This window comes from Typopeltis vanoorti, chromosome 17 (genome assembly GCF_054136105.1).
Source record: "Typopeltis vanoorti isolate ZY-2024b chromosome 17, IOZ_Tvanoo_1.0, whole genome shotgun sequence".
NCBI classification, from domain to species: Eukaryota; Metazoa; Arthropoda; class Arachnida; order Uropygi; family Thelyphonidae; genus Typopeltis; species Typopeltis vanoorti.
In genome coordinates this window covers 62,349,025-62,376,869 of record NC_143565.1, presented here as the reverse complement: position 1 = coordinate 62,376,869, position 27,845 = coordinate 62,349,025, and the positions used below count along the sequence as shown (strand labels likewise).

General features: G+C 37.0%; 1 protein-coding gene across 2 annotated transcripts in view; it reads right to left on the bottom strand.

Annotated features, from left to right (window-relative positions):
• LOC150097440 (metal cation symporter ZIP14-like) overlaps positions 1-27,845 on the bottom strand; it is a 219,265-nt gene that overhangs the window by 25,794 nt on the left and 165,626 nt on the right. For both annotated transcript variants that reach the window (XM_090406877.1, XM_090406876.1), the window contains exon 7: positions 1,172-1,359. In XM_090406877.1, coding sequence (XP_090263003.1) covers positions 1,172-1,359 — 188 coding nt within the window. The remainder of the gene's footprint in view (positions 1-1,171; positions 1,360-27,845) is intronic.

Here is a 27,845-nt window from a genome sequence, read left to right as displayed (position 1 = left end):
GCATAACACTGTTCCAAGGACACTTCCATTTCGACGATTAGTCGCGGCTCGTAGGCGCACCAAAAGAAGCTTGCGTTTAGTCACGTGACACTCTGGCACATCAGCCCGTATATGACATCTATCAACCTCTTTTGTTAATACAGACAGCAACATTTCTTTATTCCACAGAAATTAATATTGTGATGAGTGGTTTCGCAACAGTAAAATTAGTCTTATTACTTATTGAACAGCCCTCGTATATTGCAATATGAGAAGAGTCACCACTGAGAGTGGTTTCTACTTCTATTAAGATCTCATCAGTGCTGACATCATCTATTTCCCATATGTAAGTTTAAGTGGTAGATCACAATATTATCAAAATACTCTGAATTAGAGATAGTTGCAGAAAATTTTTGCTTGGTAACAAAGGAAAGTAAAATAGACAAGTATGTCTTATTACTCATTATGTGTATTAAATTATGTCTATTCAAGATCAGCATCCAGGAATGCGTTAGCAGAGCTAATCTCAGGTGGTATGGTCACTTAAACAGAATGGGCGAGGAAAGATTAGTAAAACAAGTGTTCTCTGTCAGGTTGGCAGGAAAATGACCCAGAGGAAGACCAAGATATAGGTGGATTGATACGGTACAAAGTGCCTTAGACGATAGAAATATAAGATCTGATAATGTTGGAGTCTTGACAAGTAACAGACTGATTTAGAGGAAAATTGTAGATAGGAAGTTAGTAATGATGTAAATTTTTCATGTAGTACTATCATATCCTGTACACCCCTTGGGAGTACATGTCAGGAATTTGATGATGATGAATTATATCTATTATAATTTACTGTGGCCAAGTGAAAAAACTTTCTTCCACATTCCATAATACACAGCAACACACCTTCAAACAGAAGTGTGCTATGCATTAGAGGATGCTAAGGCAATTGATGTGAGGCCAACTATATGCAAGAAGCCTAGCAGTCAAGAGGATACTCAAGCACAAACTTTGGTTAAGCTTAGTCAAGGATTAAAACAAGAATATAATTTCTTGAAAACTGTATATCTATATAGGAAATGAAACATTTTTGTTAACCAATACAGAAAATTAATAAAGCTGTTTTACATCACAGAGTTATGAATTTCCAAAAATATTAAATATGATGAATATTAATACTAATTTACAAGTGACTTACCATGTCTACTAATGAAATGTAAAGAAACATTCCTGCTGCTAATGCAAATATATATGTACTTCCTTCAGCCAAATCTCCCAGAAGTATTCCGAATACCAATCCTAAGTAGCAGGTGCATGCTGATAAAAAATTATACATAAGAGCTTGACGCATTGACATTCCTGCTTTCAGAAGAACTGCAAAGTCACCTATTTTGTAAAACATATATAATTTTTTTTTAAATAATAACAAGAATAAAATAAATATATAAAAAACATTAAACAAAGAGAAACTAATTTTATTAACCTTTTCGGCATTATTGCATAAAAAATTTCTTTTCCTTCTTTAAACGAATCTAGACCAGGTGGCCTGTTTTAGTTGTGGCTCAGCATTTCATCCATTTGCCACTGTTTCTTCATCCTCTTGGTTTGTAATGCATCATCTTTCTGGGTATTATTTTATGTTTAGGTTACGGTTACATCGTTTAGTGCTGTGTGCACTAAACAGATAACCATAAGGTTAATTTAGAGAAGTCAGGCTATCAGTTCTTAAAATGATAGTGTCCCATATCTTTGGTAAATTAATGCAACCATACTTGTTGAGGTTGGGAGTGTGCTTCATAGTTGATGATAAAAATAGTCCTATAACAACTTCTATGTAATAAAGATGCTTTCTTCCATCTGATCATATATGTAGTCTGCCAATCTTGACTTGCCATACAAATGATCGCAGATGCAATTTTTGTGTTCTTCAAGGCAGATAAGTGATCTACCAGTCTGTGCAAAGCAGGACAAACTACATGCAAGGAAATTTAGACAACTCAGAATGTTCAAGGGGACAGTTGATCTTTAGGAGAATGTATGAAGGTAGTTAGCTGAATGAAATGTTTGAAAGTATTACGGAGATCATATTTGCAGAGAACTTTGGCTATTTTCTGTGATGCACCCTTAAGATATGGGATGGTTTATCTGAGATCCTTCTATGTGTCGAAAGGATTGGAAAAGCAAGCAATATTTTATCTATTTTATATCGGCTCTTTGGCTATTGGCTAAAAAGGTGCTGTGAAGGTCCCTGAACTGTGCTATGTTGAACATCAACATGGCACAGTCAAAATATTGGTTAAGTGCAGCTGTGTTGAGTTCTTGGTTTTCAAAATATTCCATTTAGAAGTTAGTTAGAGGAGAGGGAAGAAGGGAACCCATAGCAATCTTATCCCGCTGCTTGAATATTTTTCCTTTCCATAGAAAATAACCTGCATATACAGTGAATAATTCAGATATGTCAGTAAATGTGGCTTAATGAGGTCAAGGGTATCTGTCAAAGGTACATTAGTAAACAGTGAAGTAATATCGAAACTAACCATGATGTCAGAATCTCACAAAGTGAGATTTTTTTTATTAATATTTTAAAGTGCAGAGAGTGTTTAATAGATGACAATGAGTTCCTGTAATGGAGTAAAGTGATTTTGATAAATGTAGCCAGTTTGTAGGTGGGGGGTTGTCTATGATGTCTACTATGGATGAAGGGAGTTATTAGGTTTGTGAATTTTTAAAGGTCCTGTATAGCCAGGATCCTTAAACTTCACAAACGTAATTCATATATAATCAGAGGAGGTAAACATCTTTATTATGTAGAAGTCATTATAGGTCTGAGAGACTATTTTTAGCATCAGCTATGAAGCGATCTGGGACATTATGATTTTAAGACCTGAGAGGCTGACTTCTCTAAATTAACTTTGTTATCTGACCAATACAAGGCACTATGTAAAGAGTTTTGTTGTCAGTTACAATTTAAAGTTTTCCTCAATTATGCAGTTTAGTGCTGTATGCCTATCACATCTATAATTGTACTCTGATGATCTTAGTTAGTAAACCAGCAAAATATTAGTGAGTTTTAATAAACTGCATTTTCCTCTTCTCTTGGTATTGTTTATACCATAAAGCGTTATTATGAATCATCAACAACATCTAAGCCTTTCTAAATGCATTTCATATATATATCACTCATTCTAGATGTTGTTCTTTCAAATGGTTTTGTATTTTTCTATTGTTTCCATCATTGATGTTTGCATTAGTTCTTCCACTCATCGAAAGAGTCCCGACTGAACAAGCTGGCTTCAGGCCAGGAAGAAGTTGCTGTGACCAGGTCCTAGCCCTGACAACTCAAATTGAAGCAGGCTTCCAGAAGAAACTTAAATCTGGAGCCACTTCCATTGACTAACATCTGCTTATGACACTGTGTGGATCAGGGGCCTCTTCCTAAAACTAGGAAGAGGCCCCTGATTTCCCCAACAGAAAGATCCGGGTCCATATTGGTGGAAAAAAGAGCAGTCCCAGATTCCTTCACAACGGTCTTCCTCAGGGCTCTGTGTTATCCCCTATACTTTTTAATATCTACATGTATGATCTACCTCATACCAGATCAAGCAAGTATATGTATGCCGATGACCTAGTGATCTTACATCAATCTACCTCCTTTACCAACCTAAAATCAACCTTGAATACAGACCTGAACACCCTGGAAGAGTACTTTAAGCAGTGGTACTTGAAGCCAAATCTAATGAAAACAGTGTCCTCAGTATTCCACCTGTACAACGCAGAGGCGAATCAACAACTCAACCTTTCTTTCTGTGGAAAAATGGTAGAACACGAGCCTCACCCAAAATACCTTGGGGTGAGTCTGGACAGAAGCCTAAACTATAAAAGGCATATCATTAACCTCTCCAATAAAATTAAAACCAGAAATAATATAATTTCAAGGCTTGCTGGAACAACCTGAGGTTGTGGTGCAGAAGTCCTAAGGTTGTCTGCACTAGCCCTTGCATTCTCTGAAGCAGCAGAATATTGTGCTCCTGTCTGGGAAAGAAGTCTCACATTAACATTATAGACACTCAGCTAAACTCTACCATGCACACAATTAGTGGGACAGTGAAAAGCACCCCTCTCTCCTGGTTGCCTGTTCTATCTAACATTGCTCCACCACACATACGGAGAAGACAAGCCTCGATTAAGGAATTTAATAAAGCAGTGGGCAACCCACTCCTGCCCCCTTCATCAGACTCTCATAAACCCACCTAGTCTATGCCTCAAATCTAGAAAGCCTCTCTGGTCCATGGACGAACTCTCTTCAGCTGCACTGCCATCAATATCTGACATATGGAGAGAACACTGGTCCAACAATCTACCAACAAACAGCTTTCTGGTAGAAGATCCCTGTGCTCCGCAGCACGGTTTTGATCTTCCTAGGAAGATTTGGTCATCAATAAACAGGATCAGAACTAGTCAGGGCAGATGTGGTTACCTTCTACATAAATGGGGGCTGTCAGATCACCCTTTTTGTGATTGTTCTCCCGTGGCTCTGAAGATTACTCATATGATGTACAACTGCCCAAGGCGCCAATTTCATGGTGGTGGCCTACAGGACAATCACAAAGTGACAGATGAGGCCTTAAATTGGCTTTCCAGCCTGGACCAAGACCTGTAGTTGATGTGGCGGCGGTGTTGGAGGAAACAGAAGATCACAGTCCCGCCTCACCACGAAGATGTTATTCTCGTAGTCACTCTCATAGTCCTCGTCATGGTATCAACAGAATTCCTCCTCATGTTAGAAGAAGATGTAATGTGAAATTGGCCCCCTCTAATGGATCAAGTTTTCTCACACAAGACACAACTGCTCTCTAATTAAACCTAAGATACAGCTACATTTATGTTGTGAGAACATGCAGCCTTGTCATACCTGTTACAGTAGGACGATAATTGCCCCTGGCTTGATTATGACAAGTTACTTTTGTTTTATTTAAAAAAAAAAAAAAAAAAAAAAGAAGGAAAGACTTAGAAAGCTGGTTGTGCCTTTTATGTAATGAACTTTTATATGTTAAGATTTTCATCATTTGTTGCTGGAAATTGTGATTGTACTCTTCACTTACCAGTTTCATGTAGCCATAAGCATAAATAAATAAATAAATAAATTGTTCTTATTATTAATTCTTCATTTCTATATCAGTTTTTATAAAATATTTAGACACTCATTTTTTTTATGACTGTTGCTGGTCATCATTTTTTTTTAATATATATATATATATATATATATATATATATATATATATATATATATATATATATATATATCTCCCACACATGAAAGATTGTAAACCTGCAACACAATAAGGAGTGGGGTATAAGGAATTTTTTCTTCTATTTTTGGTAATTTTATATTTGCATCTTTTTTATTATTTATTTTTTACATAATTCAGAACTCTACTCTAGAGACCAAATATATGAGAACTGAGCAACAATCAATCCAGACTGATTTGATTTAATTTAATAAAACTGTATTTCCCAAATACAGTTTTATTTATATGCATTAGAACACACCTAAATTTTAAAGTATAACAAAACATTAACGTTTTTTTTATAATAAAATGCAATAACTATGTCATCTGCAGCTAACAGAAATTTTTTCTTCATGAATCTTGATCTATAAATATTTTTAACTTCTATTAAGTTATCACTAATAGAGCCTAAGATTAGGAGAACAAATGCTACACATTGCTAATTTACCTCCAACCTCTCTTGGCACAAAGACATCAATAGCTTCTAAAAACTAGGCATTCTTTTCCATTCAAGAAGTTATTTTACACTCACCCAGCTACTCACCTGCCATAAATCCCACATCCACCCATTCTTAGAACACTTACACATTTGGGATAGTGCACCTAAAACCTCCTTAAAAATTCTTGATGCTGTCCAGAGGAGAGCAATTCAGCTCACAGACGACCCTTCCATCACAGGCTCACTTCGACCTGTCTCACAGATGCAGTTTCAGCTCTGTGTCTGTTGCACAGGTATTTCCATGGTCACTGCTCCAGTGAATTAGCAAACATCATTCCTCCACTTGTTGTTAGGCTTGTTAAAACAAGAGCAGCTGCTGTCCAATATCCCTTTACAGTACAACTGCAAACTTGTACAACCTGCTCCTCTTCCTCATTTATTCCATCTACCTCTGTCCTCTGGAGCAGCCTTCCTCATGATGTGTTTCCCAACAATTTCAATCTACAGCTCTTTAAAGAAGAATGTCAATAGGTTTCTTCTTTCTCAACTCTCATCTACACCTCACATGTGGCACTGATGTGCTATAGGTTCATATATTGATATACTTATCTAGGAAAATTGTGTACTTTAACAGTAATTGAAATTGCAATCTGTTGGCACCCTCCCTTTTTTTTTACTGTGTTGTAATAAATACTTTTCCCACATGAGTAAGGCAACAAATTGTTCATGCCCCCCCCACCTCCTTGATTACTAACTACAACAGAAAGACTATTACTCAATCTCACCATGAATAAATCATGTAGTTGCAACAGTTAAAATTAAATCAATGTTAAAAATTTCATATACTAATACTGATTTCATATAGGTTTCTTCTTTCTCAACTCTCATCTATACTCACACATGGCACTGATGTCCCATAGGTTCATATATTGATATACCTATCTAGGAAAATTTCGTACTTAATACTAATTGAAATTACAATCTGTTGGCACCCCCCCTTTTTTTACTGTGTTGTAATAAATGCTTTTCCCACATAACAGTAAGGCAACAAATTGTTCATGTCCCACCCCCCCTCATTGATTACTAACTACAACAGAAAGACTATTACTCAATCTCACCATGAGTAAATCATGTAGCTGTAACATTTAAAATTAAATCAATGTTAAAATTTTCATATATACTAATACTGAACAGATTTATATCTTGTAACTGTTATGGGGAAGGTCAATGACTTCTGTAGTGATTCAACTACAATATCTTGATGGGTTTAACCAGCACTGATGAGACTTCATTAAAGGTTGAAACCAGTCTGGGTAGTGGACTGTGCATTATGGGATATTGAAACAATTGATATGAAGTTAACAGCCTCTATATACAAGTAGTCTATAGTATACATTGTGAAGATATTTCATGTGCAAACTTTGTTTACTTGCCCTTGGGTAAAGGAGTAAACAAGAATATAATTTGAAAACTTAAGTTTGTATTGCTTAGCAGTTCTGTGGGAAGCTTTCGTTATTGAAATAACATTTGTATGTACCAACTGTGAAGTTATGATGTAACCATAACTTCACAGTTGGTACATACAAATAAGTAACTAGAAAAAATTAAAAAAAAGTTAAATTCATTACTGTATGCATGTTGGAAAACTGCTAGTTGTTGCTGTCACATTATTCTGTATTTGTTTGCATGATTGTATCCTAGGTCCATGGAAGTTAAATTTTTAATGAAAGCAGACCAAACATAATGTAAGATTAAGCCATGATTTTTGTTACATTGTATAGGGTCCCTAAGCATTTGCGAGGCTTACTTGAACTTTCTTGTAAAACAATTATGATCAATATAGGGCATTTTTACTTATTGCCAAACTACTTGATAGCCTATGGTAGTTGTGTGGGATGTCAAGCTTGATTTATGCCATCTTCTTTTACTGATGTGTTCAGATGTTTCCACATGTTCAGACATGTGGATCTCCCTAGACCATCCTGTCTGGCCTACATAGCTAATGCCACAAGAGCAAATAATCTCATAAATGCCTATTTTTTTTTCATGGGATGATGTGAAGGTTTTGGTGGATGTAAGAATTTGGAGACTTAATGCAAAGGTAAAAAAGCCATTTTGATGTTGTACACATAAAGCCATGTAGCCACTTTGTAATATTCTTGATGTAAAGTAGCATGACTGCATTCTTAAAATCTTGTTAAGTAAAGGAGCTGCAAGAGGTGTATTAAGAATTTGTTGATCGTCTTGGGTTCATAACCATTAAATGTGAGGTTCTGTCTCAGCGCAGTTCTTCATTCCTTTTAATTAAAGTGTTGGATATATTGTATGCTGTATCTCATAATATTTTAATCATGCCTATCTTTTGTAATGGATGACGGTGTGAAGCAGCATATAAAAATCTTCCCATTGTGGTAGGTTTTCTGTATGCCAAAAAGGATAATCTTTTTTCTTGATATATTTCGACAAATATATCAAGGAACGTAATTTTTGTGATCTTCCAGTTCAAAAGTGAATTTTACTTTTGCACAAAATCTCCAGATTCTTACATTCACCAAAACCTCCACATCATCCCATGAAAAAAAAAAAAAAAAAAAAAAAAAAAAAAAAAAAAAAAAAACAGTTGTTTATGAGATTCATTGGCCTACATAACAAATGTGGCATTTGTTATGTAGGCCAGCCAGCCAGGAAGGTCTGGGAAGATCTGCATGTCTGAACACATAAAAGATGTCAAAAAAAGAAGACAGCATAAATCATGCTTGGCATCCCACACAACTACCCCACGGCATCAAGTAGTTTGGCAACAAACAAAAATGCATATATTGATCCTAACTGTTTTACAAAAAAGTTCAAGGAAGCCTCATAAATGTTTAGGATCCCCAAACAATGTAACAAAAATCAAGGCTTAATCTTACATCAAGCTTGGTCTGCATTTATTATTAAGCAGACCAAGCTAGATGCAAGACCTAGGATGCCAAGCTATGCCACAGAATAATGCGAGCAAAATCACTAGCAGTGTTCCAAACACAGTAATGGATTTAATGTTTTTATTTTGGTTATTTATTTGTATGTATTAATTGTGAAGTTATGATAACATCTAACATGTAATTAATTGTTTCTAGTCTTTTGTTGTGTAACTTTTCTCACTAGCATCCCTGACAATGCAACTCTGACGACTTACAAAACTTGTAGGGTTATAATTTATTTTTATTGAACTCTTTATTTACCTAAATATGGTCTCAATACCAAAAGCTTCCTACAGACTACTAAGCCACAGAAACTTACATTTTCATCTAGAAGTTCATGGTGAGTACTAATGGTTTAAAGTTAAAACTAGAAAAATTATGCATTAAACATAAGAACTTCATCACCAATTAACATTTCTTACACCTAAATTCGTGATAATCAAAAGTACATTTCATTCAGTCAAAGCAGACAGCCAGTTCTGTTTTCTTGTAGATACTATCTTAAGAGAATGAATCTCAGCCACTAGATTACAGTTTTCAAAGATACAGTAGATCATGATACGTTCACTGTACATAGTAAATTAGCTACATTGCTACTGGCTGACTTATGGGATATGATTGACAGATTTACATCCAAAAAAGCCACAACAGTTTCCAACAAAAAGAAATATAATTTGATAAAAAAAATTTAACTCAATTCAAAAAAAAAACTAGATAATTCAAAAGTTGTCAGCAATCTTTCTTCCAAAGTCATCTAGCACTGAAAAAGCTCTTAGTGAGAGGTTTAAATTTTGCCTTATCCCTGCATTTTTTGTGGGGGAGGGGAAGAATATCCTTATGTGGAAACTGGGACAGGGGTTAAAGGGGTGTGGACCGTTTTGGACGTCGTCTGACCGTCATTGGAACCTTGTGGGAATGAGTGTAGGGTTATGTCAAGGCTGCAAGTTGCATCTGCCAAATTAGGGCATTTGTGGTTGCTACATGGCCAGAGGCGTGGCTTAATTTGTAGGTTCTGGATCGTCCAACATTCGGAAATTAGGTAGAGGCGGTGGACGTTGATTGAATTTTCATCGCATTTTGGTTATTTTGATATTTGTGATACCCAGGAAACTTATTATATATATATATATATATATATATATATATATATATATATATATATATATTCATTTTTAATATTAACCAACTTAAAACCTGAGAATTATAACAAAATGAGATTTATTTGAAAACGCAACATGTTTCGTCGAGATTGACTTCATCAGGCGTTAAGAACATAGAAAGATATTAAAAGACAATGAAAATAACATTGAGACACTCTAAAGCTATACGATTATAAAGTTATAATATTCAACTGTGATTTACAGTTATTATGAACTTGAGTTATAGTCCGTGTTAAAGTTCTATTGTTGTACACTTGTGTGTGTGTGGAACCACGCGATATATATATATACACACACACACACATATATATATGTGTATATGTATTATTACTTTCACATGTACTGTGTATTATTATTATGTGACACCTCCAGGGATCCAAAGACTCATCAAGGTAGGGCTCCTACTCTACAACTGTCTTCACCAACTACTACAACGAACTGCAACTACACCAACGCCATCTACTGCCCACCAATAGTATTTTCACAGAAAATAACAAACATCATTACTTAAAATTATAATAAAGAATAAACTCATGTAAAATATTATTTAATAGTAGAATTTTCACCTGAGTATCACAGACATCTTCAGTACATGTAAAAAGCTAATTAAAACAATAACTGATAATTCTGTGTGTCTGCGCGTGTTACAATTATTTTAATGCCATGAATGAGAGGTTAAAATTTCTATCAAAATCAATAAAAATAAATAAATAAATAAAAGTGAATAGTAAGCATCATGCAACAATTAATACTGGACTGAAAATTATTTTTTGGCATAATAAATAAATGTATTATTCTTTGATGGTTGGTAATGCAGATATAAACACATTTTCAGTGAACAGAAATAAATCATGCTGATGACCATTTTCAAAAGTTTTCTAGGGCAACATGATGTATGCATAAAGTAACATCATCGAAAATAAACGCTTGCAAATTTTGTTTTCAAACCAAAATATTACCATACCAAAAACAGAATAGTTTTTGATAAATTTAGCAGAAAAACCTTAAATGAAATAGAAAATATTTCCTACTGATCTTCATGCCTTAACTCATTGCATTAAAGTTAATTTAATTGGAGCACCTCTAATACAGGGATGAAAAACATATCATATTTTAAAAGTAAAGTGTTGCAATTATCAATATGTCTTTAAACAGCAACATAAAACAAAAGAAAAGACACACCATCACAACTGATGTTGGAATCAAGACACCTCTGTTAGCAAAAAATTAACTAGGCAGTTTTGAAAATTTGTAATTCAAGTATGAGATACTCAGTTAACAAACATTAAAAAAAAAACAGAGAAATCATTATATTACATATAATGAAAAATGGGGGTGCTTAAGGGTCAAAGCTGTATAACTGAGAGGAGACCTCCACATAGCCTTTAAAGGAATGCATAGAACCGACCAGGGCTTCTGACCTAATGTCCAATCCTCACCTTCTCGTGGTGCACCCTGTTGGGTATCTACTTTGATACTGAACGAACGAGGATGGGCTGGCAATTTGGGATTTAGCCGACCAAATTGTATTCTTATTGGTTAAACCAAAATAAAAAATGATGGTACAACATGACAAAATTTCATGCCGGCTGGTGCGTCGCCCGGTTAAACAAGGCCCCCGTTGTTTTCGCCAGGGAACCAGGGCGAACAGCGAAAAGTCAGCTACTGGAACAAATCTGAAAACAAACCCCAACTCAACATCACCAGAGTTAAAGATTGGTACTATCAACGTAAGAAGCCTGAATGGCAAAGAAATGGAGCTAGCTGAGGAATTAGATAAGTACCAGATGGACATAATAGGGGTGACTGAAACAAAAAAGACCAAAACTGGTGAGATCTTTCTGAGCAATAAATACAAAATGTTATATTCAGGCAATGACAATCAAGGAAAAGAAGGAGTAGCCATAGTATTCAACACAAAATACGAGGCTAATCTTCTTGAATGGCAGTCAGTCTCAAGTAGAGTAATGTGGGCAAATATGAGAATGGGGAACTGGACAATGAGACTTATTTGTACCTATGGTCCCACAGAAGGTTCTACTAAGGTAGAAGTGGAGGAATCTTTTGAGGCTTTAGAAAAAGCAACTGACACCATGAAAAAGGAAAAGTTGGTCCTTGTTGGGGATCTCAATAGCAGAGTAGGAAATGATTGTGATACATACAAAAATATTTTGGGAAAATTTGGAGAAAAGAGCAAAGCTAAAAATAATGGCAAATATCTGTTGGATTTCTGCTCAGGACATGGACTGGTTATTACTAACACCATATTCCAACATAAAAATGTGCACAAATTCACATGGAGAGAAGAGGCTAGGAATAAGAAAAGTCTCATTGACTATGTTATTGTTGATAGTGATGTTTTCTCCCTGGTGCAGAACACCAGAGTGTACAGAGGATTTGAAATTGGAAGTGATCACTATTTAGTCTTGAGCAGGATAAAAGTGAATTTCATATTAAAAAGAATAACATGTAAGAAAGTTTTAAAGCGAATAAAAGTTGAGCAGCTCTCAGATGTGAGCTGTAGACTAAAATACACAAAGATTATTGAAGGAAAAATGAAAGAGTTTGAGAACAGGAATCAAACCTTGGAGATTCAGTGGCAAACTCTGAAGAAAACATTGATTGATTCTGCCAGAGAGTCATGTGGTGAGGTTGTTTGTAAGGATAAAAAAATCAGAACTCCCTGGTGAACACCGGAGGTTAAAGAGGCAGTGAAGGAAAAGAAGAAAGCATACCAAAAGTTCCTGTCAAATAAGTCAGCTTGTGCTCTTAGAGAATATAGAGACAAATGCAAGAATGCTAAACACTGTGTAAAACTAGCTAAACAAAAGTCATGGGAGGACTTTGGCAAGAATATAGAAAATAAATATCAAGAAGGTGGCAAAATATTCTGGAGGTTGTTGAAGAAGCTTAGGAATGGAGGAAAGAGTGCTGTAAAAGGAGTTAGAGATGATAAAGGTTACATGAAAACAGGAGAAAAAGATATCCTTGGAGAATGGAGTAATTACTTTGAAAAACTGCTAAATGAAACAAGCAGTGATGACAGCACAGTGATAAAAAACACTGACCAGGCATGCAATCAGGAATACGTATCCATACTTGAAGTAGAAAAAGCCATCAAAGGCTTGAAATGTGGAAAGGCAGCAGGAGTAGATGATATTCGACCAGAAATGCTGAAGTATGGTGGTATAAAAGTCTTACAGTGGCTGCACTGCATAGTTCAGAAAGCCTGGACAGAGGGACGAATTCCCGATGATTGGAGTAGAGCTCTCATAGTACCCATATATAAAAAGGGAAATAAAACTGAATGTGAGAATTACAGAGGTATTTCCCTACTGAGTGTTCCTGGCAAGATCTATGCAAATATACTTGAGAAACGGTTGAGAAGAATTGTAGAAGAAAAGTTTGGTGAAGAACAAGCTGGATTCAGGCCAAATAGAGGCTGTCAGGATCAGATCTTCACGTTACGACAAATAGTTGAGAAAGCATGGGAATATTACAAAGATCTGTATTTAAGCTTTGTCGATTTGGAAAAGGCATATGACAAGGTGCCAAGAGAGAGAAGCTATTCAATACGCTGCAGTTATATGGTGTCAATGGGGCATTATATCAAGAAATACTTAGTCTTTATTTGAGTTGTAAGTCAGCAGTTAGAATTGAAGGAAGTACAGGAAGATGGTTTAATGTTAAATCTAGTGTGAGACAAGGATGTACATTATCCCCTCTGTTATTCATTATCTATATGGATCACATTATGAAGGCAAGTGGTATTAAACCTGATATCAAAATTGGAGATGTTAATGTCAGCTCTTTGCTTTATGGAGATGATGTTATACTTCTAAATAAATCCGCTACAAGTCTGCAAGATTCTCTGACTAAATTGAATAGCTGTTGTAATAGATATGGTATGAAGGTTAGCAATAAAAAGACAAAGACAATGAAAATAGGTAGAATCATTGAAAATGTCAACTGTGTTGTGAATGGAGAACCTGTGGAACAAGTTAAACATTTCAGCTATTTCGGCACGATTTTTACTGAAGATGGTAAATTAAATATAGAAATAGACAACAGAATCAGCAAAGCTGGTATGGTGGGAAGTCAATTGAATAAATTCATATGGAATAAGAGAGAAATTAGTCGAAACACTAAATTAGCTGTATACAAGACAGTGTTCAAACCAGTTTTAACTTATGGGTCTGAGAGCTGGGTCAGAAGTAAAACACTTGACCAAAGACTAGAGACCGCAGATATGAGAGTCCTGAGAAAGATTAGAGGCGTGAACATATGGCATCAATGGCAATATCATATTAAAAATGAGGATATTAGGAAAGAACTTGACATTGTCAGCATCCAGGAATGCATTAGCAGAGCTAATCTCAGGTGGTATGGTCACTTAAATAGAATGGGAGAGGAAAGATTAGCAAAACAAGTGTTCTCTGCCAGTTTGGCAGGAAAACCAAGATATAGGTGGAATGATACGGTACAAAGTGCCTTAGACGATAGAAATATAAGATCTGATAATGTTGGAGTCTTGACAATTAACAGACTGATTTGGAGGAAAATTGTAGACAGGAAGTTAGTAATGATGTAATTTTTTCATGTAGTACTGTCATATCCTGTACACCCCTTGAGGGTACATGGCAGGAATTTGATGATGATGATGATAATGAAAAATACTTTGGTATCCATTAAATGATTTTTGAACTACAATTTAAATAAGTCTTGTTCATTCACATGTTTTCTGGGCTGCATAAAGTTAAAATAATGCCATGAATGAATCCCCCCCCCAACCCAAATAAACAATCTGCAAGTACATATACCAGCAGCAATTTATACAACACCTTGTGATCAGCTCTGCTTAGCTTAAGGCTGACAGGAATTCATTTCACTTCTGTGCTCAAAAATAAACAATTCTCTTTCACATTACATATCCACCAGCAGATAAATTGTTTTCTTTTACTAATTTTGCAAATGTTTCTCAGCAGCTTCATCATTATTATTACAGGCGACTCCAAGGAGTCCTTAGACTCCTCGAGGGAGGCCATAAATATCATGTCCATCACAACTATTCGAAATTCACACAGTATCTATCATACTTTGTCTTGAATTCATTCACTATCATAGTACCCACAACAGACTCTGGCAGCTTATTCCACTCATTCACCACTCTAAAAGTAAAAAACCTAACTCTAACACCCTTACTAACCACACTCTTGCCCAGCTTCCATGGATGTCCCCTAGTCCTCTCACCACCAGTCCTGTTCTCAAAAATATCCTCTGAATTAATCCTATAGAAACCCTTCAGCAATTTGAATGTCTCAATCATATTTCCCCTTTTCCATCTATCAACCAATTTTTGCAACCTACAAATCTTCAACCTGTTCTCATAAGGTTAATTACATAAAACTGCTATCATCTTGGTCACTCGCCTCTGGATCCTCTCAACCTCCTCCCCATCAAAAAGAAACCTAGGTGACCAAATCCGGACACAGTAGTCGAGATGGGGTCTTATCAAAACTCGATACAGAGGAACAATAACTTGTTTGTCTCTGCTCGTCAAAGTATTCTTCAGCATCCAAGTGATTTGATGAGCTGATTTAGCCACTTTTGCAATGTGCCCCGTAAACTTCAACTCCCTATCCACCAACACTCCCAAGTCCCTGGCCTCAATCTCCTGGAGTACAGCTCCACCAATGTGATATACTGCTGCTAATCTTTTCACCCCAAAATACATAACCTTACATTTTGTCACATTAGCCCAGACCTCCAATCTATCCAAATCATCCTGCAAAATTTTGACATCTTCTGCATTCACTATTACCCTACCCAACTTTGCATCATCAGCGAACACATGAACTGTTCCTCTCAGATCCTTCCCTATATCGTTAATGAACAAATTAAACAGCAGTGATCCAAGAACAGATCCCTGCGGCACCATTAGTCACAGGCCGTCTTTTGGACTCTACTTCTGAGTAAAATACTTTCTGATATCTCTCCATCAACCACCCTCCCATTCATCTAACCAATCCTATATCCATTCCCATATGTTGCAGTTTACGGATTAGAATTCCATGTGATATCCTGTCAAAGGCCTTAGCCAGGTCCAGCAGTATCACTGTAAACCCATTGACATCCATTACCTTATCCAGTTCAGCCGTCACTGTGTTATAAAACCTGAGCATTCAAATTAGAATTCCATGTGGTATCCTGTCAAAGGCCTTAGCCAGGTCCAGCAGTATCACTGTAAACCCATTGACATCCATTACCTTATCCAGTTCAGCCGTCACTGTGTTATAAAACCTGAGCAAGTTACTGAGACATCATCTACCCTTCACAAAACCATGAACCTTCCATACAGCATCTTGTTTTCATCAATCTATTCCTGTATTTTTCTCTTGACTACTTTCTCCAAGATCTTGACAATGACTCCTGATATGCTGATTGGTTGGTAATCTGCAACAGTAGTCTTGGATCCTCCTTTATGCAGTGGAACTATTTTCCCCTCTTTCCACCCCTTCAGGACTAAACCAGACCCGAGACTCAGATTAAACAATATGGTCAAGGGCACTGACAATTCTTTAGTCGCTTCACGTAAGACCCGTGCTGGTATACCATCCAATCCCACAGATGTATTGACATTGAGGTTATGCAATAGACTACTCACCTCCACTTCATTCACCACAATTCCTGCATTCCTTGAATGTTACCACCTGGATGATATACGCTTGCAAAGTGCTCACTCAGTAATTCCACTATATCGACTGATTCAGTGACCTCCCTACCATCGGCATTTCTTAAAATCATTCTGCCGTGTACAGCATATTAAAAGACTGTTTGGGATTCTCTTTAGCTTGCATGGCTAATTTCCTTTCCGTGTTAATTTCCATGTGCCTGCAGGTCACTTTTCTCCTTAAATTCCCTCCACAGTTGTTTCTTTTTTTGCAACTCAAGCTTAATGGTGTTATTCATCCATTTAACCCCTACTTGATTTACTATTCGGACTCTAGGTATGCAGTCAGCTATAACCTCCTGCAAATGCTCCTCGATCACTTTCCATGCACTATCAACATCCAGCCCTTGTAGTTTTACATGCCATGGCACTGAACCAAGCAATCTCCTAAGCTTGTCATACTTGCCAGCACGGTAATTCCACATGTACCCTGTCTTAATCGAAAATTTCACACAATTAGCCACCTCCCAGGTCAAGACCTTATGATCACTCTGACCGACAGATGGCAACATGGTCATATACATTGCAGTTAAATTTTCAGATGCTATTACTAAGTCAAGCACTCTCGAACACCTAGTATTTTCCATTACATGCTGTCTCAGATAGTTATCCCTTAATAACTGAATAAAATTCAGTTCCTTCCTCACGTGTCCTCTCCTCCTTGCAATCAATGTTACCATAGTTGAAATCCCCCATAATAATTACCCTCCTTCCACTCATTTCATCAATTTGTTTATGCACACTATCTCCACCATCTATTCCATCACCTGATCTATAGCAACACTCAACTGTATGTTTTCTTCTGCTAGTCTCAATCTCACACCAAATAGCCTCAAATGAGCTCTTGTCACTATCCTGCAATACAACTTCTATTCTCCTTGGCTGCAGTTCATCAACTATCATCAATAACACTACTCCCCCCATTTTATTCTCTCTATCCCTCCTGAACACACTATATACCCTACACATTCTATCCCACTAACTATATCATCTTCTGTCAGCCATGTTTCACTAATGCCAATAACCTGTGGCCAGGAAGAGTCAACCAAGGCGAAAATTCATCTTTCTTGTTCCTAATACTCCTGGCATTAGTATACATGAAATGCAGAGATCCATTTGTCTCACCCCCTATCTTAATGCGTTATACTAACTATCCCATTCTGATTTCTTGTCCTTCGTACTGGCTCGGGCACATTATATACATTCTTACACTCAACTGCCTCACTGATGTCTGCATATCCACTCCCCCCCACCCACCTTTATAGTTCTAGTTTCTCTGATTTTGCACATCCACTTTCACTTCATTCAGCAACACTTTTTCCAGTCTTCGCACACCAAATCCATTCAAATGCAAGCCATCCATCTTGTACAAATCCTTTCACCCATCAAACTCACTCCACACGTCCACAAACTTCACACCACACCGTCTGCTTAACCTGCGCATAAAGTCATTTGCGATTATGGCTCTCCTTCTAAACTCTTCTCTGTCATGCCGTGGCAACAGACTCACTATCTCTGTCACTCTTTTCTTTCGCTACCTCTAATAATTCCTTCAAGTCCTCTCTCATATCAAATTTATCTCCTTTCAAATCATTCGTTCCCGCCATGACTATCATTTCTTTCACACTCTGATTTTGCGCTCTAATACTCTCACTTACATCCTTAATTTTCGCACCCGGTAAGTACGATTTAGTCAAACTCTCATCTATCACACCTCTTACTAACGAGTCACCATACAATACTCTTTCCTTCATTTCTGAAACACTCCCAATCATACACTTATTTTTCATTTCATACACTTGCTTATTTCCGTTAGCCGAAGGTGCTCAAGAAAGAGTTTTGCAGTCGCTCCAAATGCCGTTTTGCCCTATGTATTACTCCGTGTAACCGTGCGATCTCACTCATTACAACTAATTCCTCATTTTTTTCATCATTCAAACCATTTTCACTCTCTGTATAATTACTTTCACTCTCTCTTTCATCACTGCATCTTTGCTATCTTGTACAACATCGCAATTTCCTATCTATCAAACCACTATTTTCTCTCATATTCTGGCTTCCTTCTACAACAACAATCTCACAACCTGACACACACTTCAATTCCTCACTTTCCTTACACTTGCAGCACAACCTCCCACCACTATCATTATCTATCCAAACTCCAGCCTCTTTTGGGAAATCATACATTCCGCACACATATTACACTGAACAAACTCCCTTACATTAAAGTTTTTGAACAAAGATGCGAAGTTTTGGATGCCATTGTTTTTCGATGCATTGGCGCCATGTGCTACCCTATCAATCGTATCTTTAAAATACTTGTTTAAATAAAGTGAAAATCACACAGACACACCAAGATACCAAAAACAAATATACCACATTAAGATTAAATCAATATTGCCAATTTTTACTCAAAATAATACTTATCTTTTTGGGAGCTCTCTGCAAACACAACACACCATGTAGCCCTCTAGAGGGCACTCTAATGTGATCATCACATTAATCTTTCCTTTAATTCTGTGGTGCTTTTCAAAGTATTTAAGACACCAACCTGTAACAGGAATCTTTGTTTCATGATTTTATTTACATCATTTCCAGACAACTTTATCTGGAAATGATTTAATTAACAAAATACATTCAGCATTTTGGATTTACTGGGTGTGCTTTCTGATCACTTATAACTAGAAGATTCCACATGTAATTACAAAACAGCTGTTGATACTTGAAATCACAGATGCACATTCAATGTAGTAATACTTTACCAAACTGGGGAAAAAATTGACTGAAAATTGATGTGAATTTTGTAGCACAGGTTGCATAAGCCACATAACAGAACACCCAACCTAAATGGGTACGTGAAGCCACTGATATATAAAGCAAAAACAGAACATTCATGAGAAAGTGATCAGATTGAACCTCTGAATGAGAAGCCATCCATTAACTGGATGTTCTCTTCTCATCTGCTCATCTCATGATTTTAAATGTCAAGAAAATTAATTATTTTCCTGACATCTGCCGACCTGGTTGGCCAAGTAGTCAGCATATCTGCTCTCCAGCCAAAAGGCTGCAGGTTCGAATCCCGCGGTGGACATGGAGGTTTGTGAATGTCTCTAAAGATACTAGTGGTAGTGGTCAGCAGTAGATGCCATTGGTGTAGATGGTGTAATTTTAAAACTGAATAAGGTCAGATATTTTTATTATCCTGGTTCATCTAGGAGATCCCTTTTGTCATACCATGCCTTAAACACATTCAACTTCTCTGCAGATATGCTTTCAGACAATGCAATCCAATCATTCACAACTTTCCATGCAAAAAAATCTGTTTCTCACTCGTTCCCTTGCCCACACTCTCTTTATACAACTTCCATGAATGTCCTCTTATTCCCCCCCCCCAATCTCCCACCATTTTATGAAAAACCCCTTCAATGTTAATACTATGCCCTATAACAATCCCTTATTAACTTGTACATTTCTATCATATCACCCCCCCTCTTCCTCCTATACAAATTGCATTGTATCAACTTTCTTCATAATCAACATTCCAGAGATCAGAAACTATTTTGGTCAATGCCCTCAGGACCCTCTCCGACATCTCTTCATCCTTTTGAAAACCAGATGACCAAATCTGTGCACAATAGTCCATAAATGGCCTAATCAAGCCCTTATACAATGGAACCAGAATGTCCTTACTTCTACATGTCAGTGTCTCTGCATCATTGCTAGAACTTGTTGTGTTGTCCTCACAATTTTGGCAGTATATCCTCTAAATTTTAGATCCTTATCCACGTTCACCCCAAGATCTCTTACTTCCTCCACTTCCAACAATATATCTCCACCAAGAGTAAATTCTACATCCCACCTTTGTTTTCCAAATTTTAAAACCTTACATTTCACAACATTGAACTGTCATGCCCACTCGTTTACCCATTCACTCAGTCTATTCAAGTGTCCTCCTGTAAGGCCACAACAGCTCCTATACTCTCATAGTTCGTCCCAACTTTGCATCATCTGCAAACAGGTGTATATTCCCATTTAAATCTTCCCCAATATCATTAACATACAGGTTAAGCAGCAATGGCCCTAAAACAGATCCCTGAGGCACACCACTAATGACTTTCTTCTTCTGGGATATTGCTTCCCTATACACAACTTGTTGATACTTTTCCAGCACTTTACCACACAACTAACTCCAATCCAATGCACTAGTCCAATATCCCCATCTCCTATAGTTTGACTATCAACTTATCATGCAGAAATCTATCAAAAGCCTTTCAAAGTCTAAGTATACTATTGTGTATCCATTTCCCACGTCCAATGCTGCTGTCACTTTATTGTACTAAGTAGATTACTAAAACATGACCTCCCTTTAGCAAATCCATGCTGTCCATCAAAGATAATAACATTGTTGTCAACCCAATTCTGAATCCTGATTCTGACCAGCTTTTCCAACACTTTACCACAACATCTGATACACAGATTGGCCTATAATTTGTTGGCCTTGAATTCTGTCACCTCCTTTATGAAGTGGTACAAACTTGTTGTCCTTCCATTTCTTTTGAAACTTGATCCAATGTAAGATTCATATTAAAAAAAAAGTGTCAAGGCAGATATCAATTCACTGACAGATTCCTTCAAAATACACAGAGATATATGAAGTCCCACAGCCTTATTAATATCAAGTTTACTTAATTTCTCATATACCTCTTCCTCACTCACAGTCAGTCTCTCCCCTTCCTCATTCACTGCTCTCAAACTCTCCACGATGTCACATTCACAATGATGAAAGACCTTTATGAACTGCTCATTAAATATCTCAACTATATCCTCCACAGCAGCTGTCCTTAAACAATTTTCTCCAATCAATGGCATCCTACCATAATCATTCTTATTTTGCTAAATATCAAAAGAATACCCTAGGGTTTTTTTTTTTTTTTTTTTCTAGGCTTCATTAACAACTACTGCTTATACTGAACTTTTGCTATCCTTACCAACCAAGTCACCCTCCTTGCCTGTTCTCTGTATTCTCATGGAATTCATTATTACCACTCCTCCTATGCTGCCTTTTTACTTCTGTATTACATGCTTAATCTCTTCATTCCTCCATTTCACACTTACCATATTTAACCTTCTGACCTTTGGAATACATTTAGATATTGCTTCTACTAGATAGTTGATGTAGATGATGCGGTTGGTGGATGAGGTTGGGTGGTGGAGACGGAAAGTTGTAGAGTAGGTGCCCTCCCTCAATGAGTCTTGGACTCCCTGGAGGTGTCAAATAATAATGATAGTTCTTGAATATCACCCAAGCAGCATTGAACTCCTTTCCACCCAACTCCTCATTCTATGCTACAGTCCCAAGATGTCTCCTGAGCTTCCATAATCACCAGCCTTGTAGTTCACATATATCCTATCCTCACAGATCCTCACATGACTGGCAACCAGCATAGGTAATCACTTCATGGTCACTCTCACCAACTGGAAGAAGATTTGTCACCTCGTTTATAATAATATCCTCTGATAAGATGATCAAATCCAATACCCTTAATCTTCAAGTACCCTCTGTTACATAATGCCTGAGACAGTTGACCCTTAAAAACTCAAGCAACTCTTTTTTTTTTTTTACTTCCAGTTGTTATCTCATCGTCTCAATCCATACCGACATAATTAAAATCACCCATAATCTTCACCCTTTTCCCACTTGCTTATACATTTCCTAGTCACTGCCCTCCACATTACTAGGTCTACAGCAACATCCAATGAAGTATTTCATTCTATTCATCTCTATCTCACACCATACTGCCTCTAAACCACTACCACTATTTACCCCTAGAATCTCTGCTTTGTATGGACTCTTTGTCTATCATCAATAGCACTACACCTCCATTATTAGACTTTCTATCTTCATGAAATAGATCATATCCTTCCATCTATATTCCTGTCAGGATGTCATCCTCATCCAACCATGTCCCCACTTATTCCAACAAGTTTTTCGGTGAATGTACTCAAGCATTCATATACAAACATAACAGCTCATTCCTGAATCTACAGCAAGTTTTCACTGATACCACTTATTAGATGTGAGTGCACTTCTTTCCCTTCACACATTTCTGCTAACATATCATTCATAATATTCTGGGAAGTTGCCATGACACAGAAGTCATCTTGGAATAGTGCCATGGCTTGAGAAGCTACACGGAAAGAATGTCAGTAGTACATGGCAAGTAGTCAGAGAATGCTTGAGAGTAGCAGTATCAGACTACATACCCGAAGTCAGGAGGATAAAGCAATTTGGAATTAAGTGGATGAGAGGATACAAAGCAAGAGCTGCAAAAAAATAAAACATTGTGCAGGAAATATAGAGAAAAAAGCGATCAGCATACTCATGAGGAGTACAAAGTGCAAGCAAGAAGGATGACTGGTATGGTAAGAAAGGCCAAATCAGACCGTGACAGAGAATTAGCTAAACAGGCCAAAGTAAATCCAAAACTGGTTTTTTGGCTATGTGGCAAGTAAGAAAAAAGGAAGATTATGGAAAGATAACTTGACTCAGTGCTCATGGTAGGAAAGTGACAGAAGCAGAAGAAACAATTCAGTTACTAAGTGGCCACTTTGCAAGGGTATATCATCCAGGTGGTGACTCTGGCAAGGTTCCAACAGAGAGGAAAGGGAGTAAGATAGTTCCATTGCATAAAAGTGGCTCCAAGACAGAGGTAGCAAACTACAGACTAATTAATATGAGGAGGTACTCAAAAATAGCCAGAATTATATTTACTCTCCATGTGAGTCAATGCACTTGTTCCAACATTTTTTTTTATGCTACTGGAAATAGTTCTGGAACTGTTCAACTGATATACTATTTATGGCCTCTAACAACTTTTCTTTCAGTTCGTACACATCAACGAATCGCTGCCCTTTCATGTTGTTCTTTATCCGTGGGAATAAAAAAAAAAAAGTCACATGGAGAGATTGGATGAGTAGAGAGAGTGGGGAACAACTGTCATGTTGTTTTTCATGAAGAATTGTTGGACAGACAAGGCTGTGTGGGCTGGGGCACTGTCATGGTGCAGCAACAAATCTCTGCTACTCCACATTTCTGGCAATGTTCCTCACACACTATCATACAGTCTTCTTAAAACGTTGAGATAAAAACTGGTTCATTGTCTGTCCAGGAGGAACAAATTACAATTTCATTCACATCCAAAAAACAAATCAACATTGTCTTGAAGTCCGATCGAACCTGACGTGCCTTCTTGGGTCTCGGTGAATTTGCATGTTTCCAATGGCATAATGCTTGTTTTGTTTCTGGATCATAAATGTAGCACAAGACATCCCAGTCACAACTTTTGAAAGAAAGTTCTGGTCATTAAGAACTTTCTCTTTCAAAATGCAGGAGCAAATGAGGTACAAATTTAGCAGACACACATTTCACTTGCTAATCTTCTGTTAAAATTCGCTGGCACGAACTCCATGACAAATTCTTCTCTCCAGAAACTAGCTCAATGGCCATTCGATGATCTTCATCGATTGCCTAGCAAACCTTTTCAATGTTTTCATCATTTCTGCTTGTCGAAGGTTGATCAGATCATGGTTGGTCTTCAATTGACATGTCCCCATTTTTTGAAATGGGAAAACCATCCATAGATCTGCCTTTTACCTAAAGTTTTATCCTTGCCGAAGCATAACAATAGTTTCAGCTGCAGTTTTACCCAAAAGAAAACAAAATTTCACACACTCTCTGTTCCTTGTGGTCAGGCATCACAAAATCACCAAACTTGCTTGTAAGCATTAACAAAAAAGCAGCCAGAACAACAAACCAGTTCACACAGGATGACCTTGCCAGACTGACGTGGAACACTGCACACTCACGATACCTAGTGGCATCATCTGTAACTAGAAAATGTGCACGCTAAGTTCAGATTCCGGTTATTTTTGAATACCCTTCATATATCAGGAGTGGTTGTTAAAGTATTGGAAAAGTAGGTGAAAGGTAAAATACAACAGTGGGTGGATAGGGATGCAACACTCTAAAGTGGGCAGCATGGCTTTGTAAAGGGTAGGTACCATCTTAGTAACTTATTCACATTTTGTAATAAATGTGACAACAGAACTAGGTAAAGGTAATGGCTACTCAATGATACTGCTTGACTTTGACAACGCATTTGACATAATACCACATGGAAAACTATTACAAAAGCTGGAGCAAATGGAAATGGATATGAGGCTAGTAGCATGGATAGGAGGATGGCTAACAAGCAGACACCAGAGAGTAGTATATGGTGGAGTGGAATCTTGGAGATGGATGGTGACTAGTGAAGTACCTCAGGGTTTGGTACTAGGGCCGCCACTTTTTAATTTGTATATTAATGACATAGAGAAAGATTTAAGAGGGGATATTCAGTTGTTTGCTAATGATGCAAAACTGGGGAAAGCAAAAGTTGATAAAGGTGATTTAAATAAATTGGCATTGTGGGCAAAGGATAATGATTGTCAATTTAATGTTGCAAAATGTAAGGTTATGCACTTCAGATTGAAAAGGTTGCATATAATATATGCAACCTTTGATGGTACTGGATTGCAGGAAATTGATGAGGCTAGGAACTCCAACGGTGGGCAAAGAATTGAAGTTCAGAGAGCACACTGCAAAAGTTGGTAAAATAGCTCAAAGGATTACTTGGATATTGAAAAACATGCTGACAAGTAAAGATAGAACACTATTATCCCTCTTTGGCATTGATTGGCCACATCTTGACTACTGCACACAGATTTGGTCACTCAGGTTTCTTGGGGGACCAAGAAGTGGTAGAGAGGATTCAGAGACGAGTGACCAAGATGGCGACAGGTCTGTGGAATACTCCCTATGAGGATAGGTTGAAGGTTTGTGGGTTACAAAGTTTAGTTGATAGGCAAAAAAAGAGGGGACATGATAGAAACCTTTAAGATATTAAAGTCTTATAAAATAGATGCAAGTGAAAAATTTCAATATATGACAGATAGTCAGAGAACTAGGGGCCATATGTGGAAGTTGTGTATGAGTTGTGTATGGTTAGTAGGGGTGCGCAAACCAGATTATTTGCATGGAAAGTGGCGAGTGAGTGAGTGGAATGGATTGCCCAGAATCAAGGAGAAGTATGATAAGATTTGTGTGGATAATGGTTAATTTGGGTCTCCCACAATGAGTCTCTGGACTCCATGGAGATGCCAGTAAACAAATAAAATAAAATAATAATTCTTGCTCTCCACCTCATCTCATCACTGTTATATTTTCTCAATCCCAATTTAATATTATGTGTAGTCTTCAAATTTTTATGGATATTATTATTATTATATGACACCTCCAGGGAGTCCAAAGACTCATCAAGGGAGGGCACTTACTTCACAACTCTCTGTCTCCACCACTCAATTCACCAACTACAATGAACAGCAGCTACTTTCATTATCTACACCATCGCCATCTACCACCACTTGTATTTTCACAGACAATCACAAACATCCATGCCCACAGCCTTTTGGCTGGAGAGTGGATACGCTAACCATTCAGCCAACCAGGCTGGCGTATCATGATAAACAGAACATTATGAGGATAGGTAAACAAGAACTAAAGAAGTAGATTTCTTTAGTTCCTTAGTCTTGTGTATATTCTCCCTAAATGATCAATTTCTGACCACTTTCATATTATCAAGTTTTTGTAACATAAGAATATATTACAATAAAATATTTTAGAAATATTTCTACATTAAAATTATTCCATTTAATTTTTTTTAAATTAGTATTAGTATTAAATTAATACTAGAAACAATTTTCCATGTTACAGTAAGTTTGAATCTGGCGTGGAGTCTAACAAGATCAAATATATGGTGGGCTGTTGTTAAAACCTAGTGGATTGGCTGCTGGTGATGATGTTGATGAATAAAGCATTACCAAATCAGCCTGGTAGCTGCTAAAAAAGTAATTATATAGGTGACTTTAGTTATCTGGACACTGACTGGTTAGTGGTAAAATCTCATAAAAAGAATGAAATTGAGTTTACTAACCTGATGAGTGACAACTTCCTGAAACAGAATGTGATATCAGGAGCTCTAGATCAAAGAGAGTTTGATCCGATTACAGTGTCAGAGGTAGTTTCAATTGAAGACATGACTGTTCTGCTTTCAGTTGATGACAGTGATCATACTGTGCTGAGATGGGAAGCAGCTAAGTGTGTGGATGTTCCATTCAAAACAGATAACATATTGAACTTAAGCAGGAAATTATGATCAACTCAGGGGAACATCCTACGCTTGATCCCATGGTATTGGCTGCTAATTGAAAAGATATAGGCAGTTCGTGGGAAGTATTAAAAAACACATTAAGGAAGCAATATTGGAACATGTCCATCGAGTTTGAAGAAAAAAACAGAGTGGGAGTGAAATGGAGGTGCAATCTTATTAAGAAAAAACCGTGGAATTAATACCATGTACATAAGGATGATGTCAGTTATGAAAATTATAAGGAAAATTATTTCACACAAAGTATGAAAATGAAAGAAACTGGCTCTGGAAGGTAAAGACAACCCAAAAGAATAATAACATTAGGCTGCAAGTAAAGAAATAAATGAACGTGAAAGAATATCTCTACTGAATGCAGATGTTATGCCAGTGACAGATACAGAAAAGATCATTCAGCTAATGAGTGTTCGTTTTACTATCTACCTATTGTATGCAACATTGAGCTTAACGCTTCAATGGATGAAGAAACCCAGATGTATGAGGAGGAGTACTAAAACTGTTGCATAAACAGAATAAGAATTCAGTAATAGGAGTTGATGGATATCAGCATGGCTAAAACAATGCTCAACTGAAATGGCTGTGCCTTTCACAAGACCATATAATTCATGTCTCAGAACAGGTAAAATTCCACACGAGTGCTAAAAGACTGATGTATCTAGATAGCACCCTATCATTATCTTGTGAGTGGGTAAAGATTTTGGAAAAGCTAGTAAGAGCTGATATATAAATGGGCTGACAGAGAATCTATACTTTGTAAAGAACGTCAGATGTTTACTAAAGGCAGGTCGTGTTTGAGCAACTTGGTCACATATAATAATGTTATGGTTGCATTAGATAAGGGGAATTGATACACCATTAGAGGACTTCACTAAGTCTTCTAACAGGATACAACATGAAAGGCAGTTACATAAGTGGGAGGATATGGGACTGAACTATTAGTTTAGATAAGAGGATGGCTGACTCCATATATATATCAAAAAAGTGGCATATTGGGGAATGATAGTCAGCAAATTTAAGGTGACCTGTG